This window comes from Vipera ursinii (genome assembly GCF_947247035.1).
Source record: "Vipera ursinii genome assembly, chromosome: 1".
NCBI lineage: Eukaryota > Metazoa > Chordata > Lepidosauria > Squamata > Viperidae > Vipera > Vipera ursinii.
Window position 1 is genome coordinate 294,561,235 of NC_139512.1, and position 3,340 is coordinate 294,564,574.

At 43.5% G+C, this 3,340-nt stretch overlaps 1 protein-coding gene across 5 annotated transcripts in view; it reads right to left on the reverse strand.

The window, feature by feature from the left end:
* Positions 1-3,177, reverse strand: part of XPO5 (exportin 5) — a 47,551-nt gene extending 44,374 nt beyond the window's left edge. For all 5 annotated transcript variants that reach the window (XR_014490779.1, XM_083349108.1, XM_083349110.1 and 2 more), the window contains exons 1-2: positions 2,122-3,177; positions 160-281 (exon numbers count right to left, since the gene is read on the reverse strand). Coding sequence is in view for 4 of the 5 variants with exons in the window: in XM_083349108.1 (XP_083205234.1) it covers positions 160-281; positions 2,122-2,226 (227 nt within the window). In the remaining variant the exon portion in view is untranslated. The remainder of the gene's footprint in view (positions 1-159; positions 282-2,121) is intronic.
* Between the last annotated feature and the right edge of the window lie 163 nt (positions 3,178-3,340).

The window sequence follows — 3,340 nt, forward strand, 5'->3', positions numbered from 1 at the left end:
GTCGCCTTTGTTATAAACTATAAACTATTCTAATGATATTATAACAAAATGATTGCATCTATTGCTATATTATAAGACTGTTGCAAGTCTAACTTCAAGCTAAAAAACATCTGGGAAATTGCAATATTACAACCACTTGGTGGAACTAAAAATTCTTACTTCACCACATGCTCCAAGATCTGAAGACCAAAATGCCTGACAATAGCAGTCTGGGATTTTTCTGCTAATTTCAATCCGCAAGGAACACAAACTGGACTTTTTTCTTTAAATTCTTCACAGAACTGAAAAGGAATAAGAATTTATTTTAAGCACACAAGTGTATAATTTGTCCAAGTTAATTATGAAAAGGCCAACCAAATTCTGAGATAAAATATTATTTTAAATAATTCCTACTATATTGTTTTGAAAAAATAGTAGCATATGGTATCATATTGCATACCCGCTAAAAGTGATGTATATCACACTCCTGATACAACTTTCAGGATGCTACCAGCAAGGTTTGTCTTTCAATTTTCTAATTTGTGAATCCAAATGGATTTCTTTTCCCCTTTGAATTATTGGACTATTTCCCTGATGATTTCTAGGTTACATAGGTATTATTCACCATTAACTATATTACATTAGCTTACTGCTGACTTTTTCTATTTTTTCTTTATGTCAATTTATAATATTTACAATATTTTAACTAAAATTAATTTGTGCCAAACATACACACACACACACACACACAAACTGGTTGGTTTCATCTATCAAGCTCTGGTTTCTATATCATATATTTTGAAGTTTCTACTGTCTTCATTACATCTCTAAGTGTTAACCCAACACATGGTTTAATATATGATAATCCATTATTCCATTTCCTTTGCCTTCCTGAGTTTTAAATCTATGCGCTAGATGAAAACTTCTTGCAAACACATACATATGCACTTATTTCATCAATGTTCAGTTAGACGGATTAAAAATATTGCTTCCTTATGGAATCTCGATTTCCCCCCCTCATGGTTGACACAGTACTATATTTTTTATTCCCTTCTTTAAAACTTTCATGTTTGCCAAATTTTGTCTTGATGCTTTCACAGCCAGCAGATCAACTCAGAGCACTATATCCGGGAGTCTGAGCAAAAGGGTAGTGTGTTTATTCCTGGAATACCACTGCATGCAGGCAGCTATCTGGTCTGCTCAAGCGACAGTCAACTTTACATAAGTGGATTGTTTCCCCTGTTTTCAAAACAATATACAGGTAGTCTTCGACTTACAACAGTTCATTTAGTGACCGTTCAAAGTTACAACAGCACTCAAAAAAAGTGACTTAGGACCATTTTTCACTGTTACGACTTTTGCAGCATCCCCATTCTCATGTGATCAAAATTCAGATGCTTGGCAACTGGTTCATACTTACGACGCCGGCTGCTGTGCCCCACGGCCACGTGATCACCTTTTCCGACCCTCAGACAAGCAAAATCAATGGGGGAAGCAGCTTCACTTAACCACCAGGTTACTAGCTTATCAGCTTCGGCAATTCACTTAACAACTGTAGCAAGAAAGGCCGTAAAAATGGGGCAAATCTCACTGAACAAATGTCTCAATTAACAACAGACACGTCGGGCTGGCTCACTTATGGTCGAGGACCACCTGTATAGTAGGAATGATTTAAAATAGTACTTTTATCTCAGAATAAGCGGCCACACGGACAAGGCATGATCAGCCGATCGATCGTGACGGGGGTGGGCCGGGAATGTGTGCCCAAGATGCGTCAAAGGCCCAAAGGCAGGGGTCTTCAAACTTGGCCCTTTTATGACTTGTGGACTTCAACTCCCAGAATTCCTCAGCCAGCAAAGCTGGCTGAGGAATTCTGGGAGTTGAAGTCCACAAGTCATAAAAGGGCCAAGTTTGAAGACCCCTGCCCAAAGGCATCAAGAAAGCCGAAGAGGCAAAGAGTGTTTCCTCGTTCTTCCATCCCGAAAGGATGACCAGACGAGGAACAGTAAAAGGCAAGCGGGAAATGTCGGCGGCGGCCATGCGCTTCCGTCCCAGCCTCCCCCACGCCGAGTTTACTTCGGGCCGTTGGTTGTGTGCGTGCTCGAAGGGGCGTTCCCGCCGCCGCCGCCGCCGCCACGATACCTTGAGGGCCTCGAGACGGTAGCGCTGCGTGGAGGCCGGGTCCATCATCGCCGTCACCGCCTTCACCAGTTGCTCACAGAGCGTGTTCACGGGGTCCCACGACATTGTGCCTGGAAGCGAGAATCGATGGGGGCGGGGGGGCGGGAGGAGGGAACAGGAGGAAGAAAGGTGCCGTTGCCCACGGCAACCAAGCACGGGGGGGGGGGAAAGCCAAGAAGCCACACCGTGCCGGGTCCACGGAGAGAAAAGTCACAGTGCGCATGTGCAGGAGATCAGCTGATCTTCAAAGAATGGCGGCCGGACATGCTGGGCAACTCTATGGTACGCCTATAGAGCAGAGGTCTTCATTCCTCAGCATGCTGGCTGAGGAATTCTGGGAGTTGAAGTCCATGAGTCATAAAAGGGCCGAGTTTGAAGACCCCTGCCTATAGAGTTTAGAAACGTGAAATGCCTGGTTTTTCTTACTTGGAGGCGGGACTTCGGTTCTTTCAGATTTTTCTTTCTCCCCCCCTCCCCCCCTCCAAATGTTTGGTTTTTCCCTTTCTTCAGAGAAAGTCATTCCGCAAAGGCCAATCTGCCACTGGGAATACTCAGAGATGGGTGAAACGACTTTCAGGTTTAAAAAAAAATGGACCTGAGCTTGACAGGGTTGAGTTTCAGATTTAGCATGGGGATAGAGGAATAATTGTCCTCAACACTGCCCAGGAGTCATAAAACTCACGTTTCTTAAGCTTCTTAGGCTACCAAAAGGTCTGATACCACCTTTTTGGACTAAATCATTTTATGAAATGGTATTAGCTTTTGATTAGTGTTGTACTTCAGGGTTTAGCGACCCTAATTTAGACAACAGATTATTTTTTTTCCTGGCAACTGTGATTGGCATCTTCGGGGGTGGGGGGGGGGAAGCGATAGGCAGACCACAGGCAGACGAGCAGTGACTTGACTAGGTTGTTATCTTTATAGGCAGGTGTTTCGACTTATGACTGGCATAAGTTTTTGTGATCTGCAGCTACTTTCGTCAACAACCTTTTCCCCATCCTGTTTTCCCCTCCCTGACTTGCCCCACTTTGAATCCTACATCGGTCTCGCACTCTGTGCTTCTGATGAAGAGAGCTGCAGATCATTAAAACTTACGCCTTTTAATTAAATGGGCGGCTCAGTTAACAGGCTCTTCCGATATATATATATATATATATATATTTACCAACACGGCTTTTGT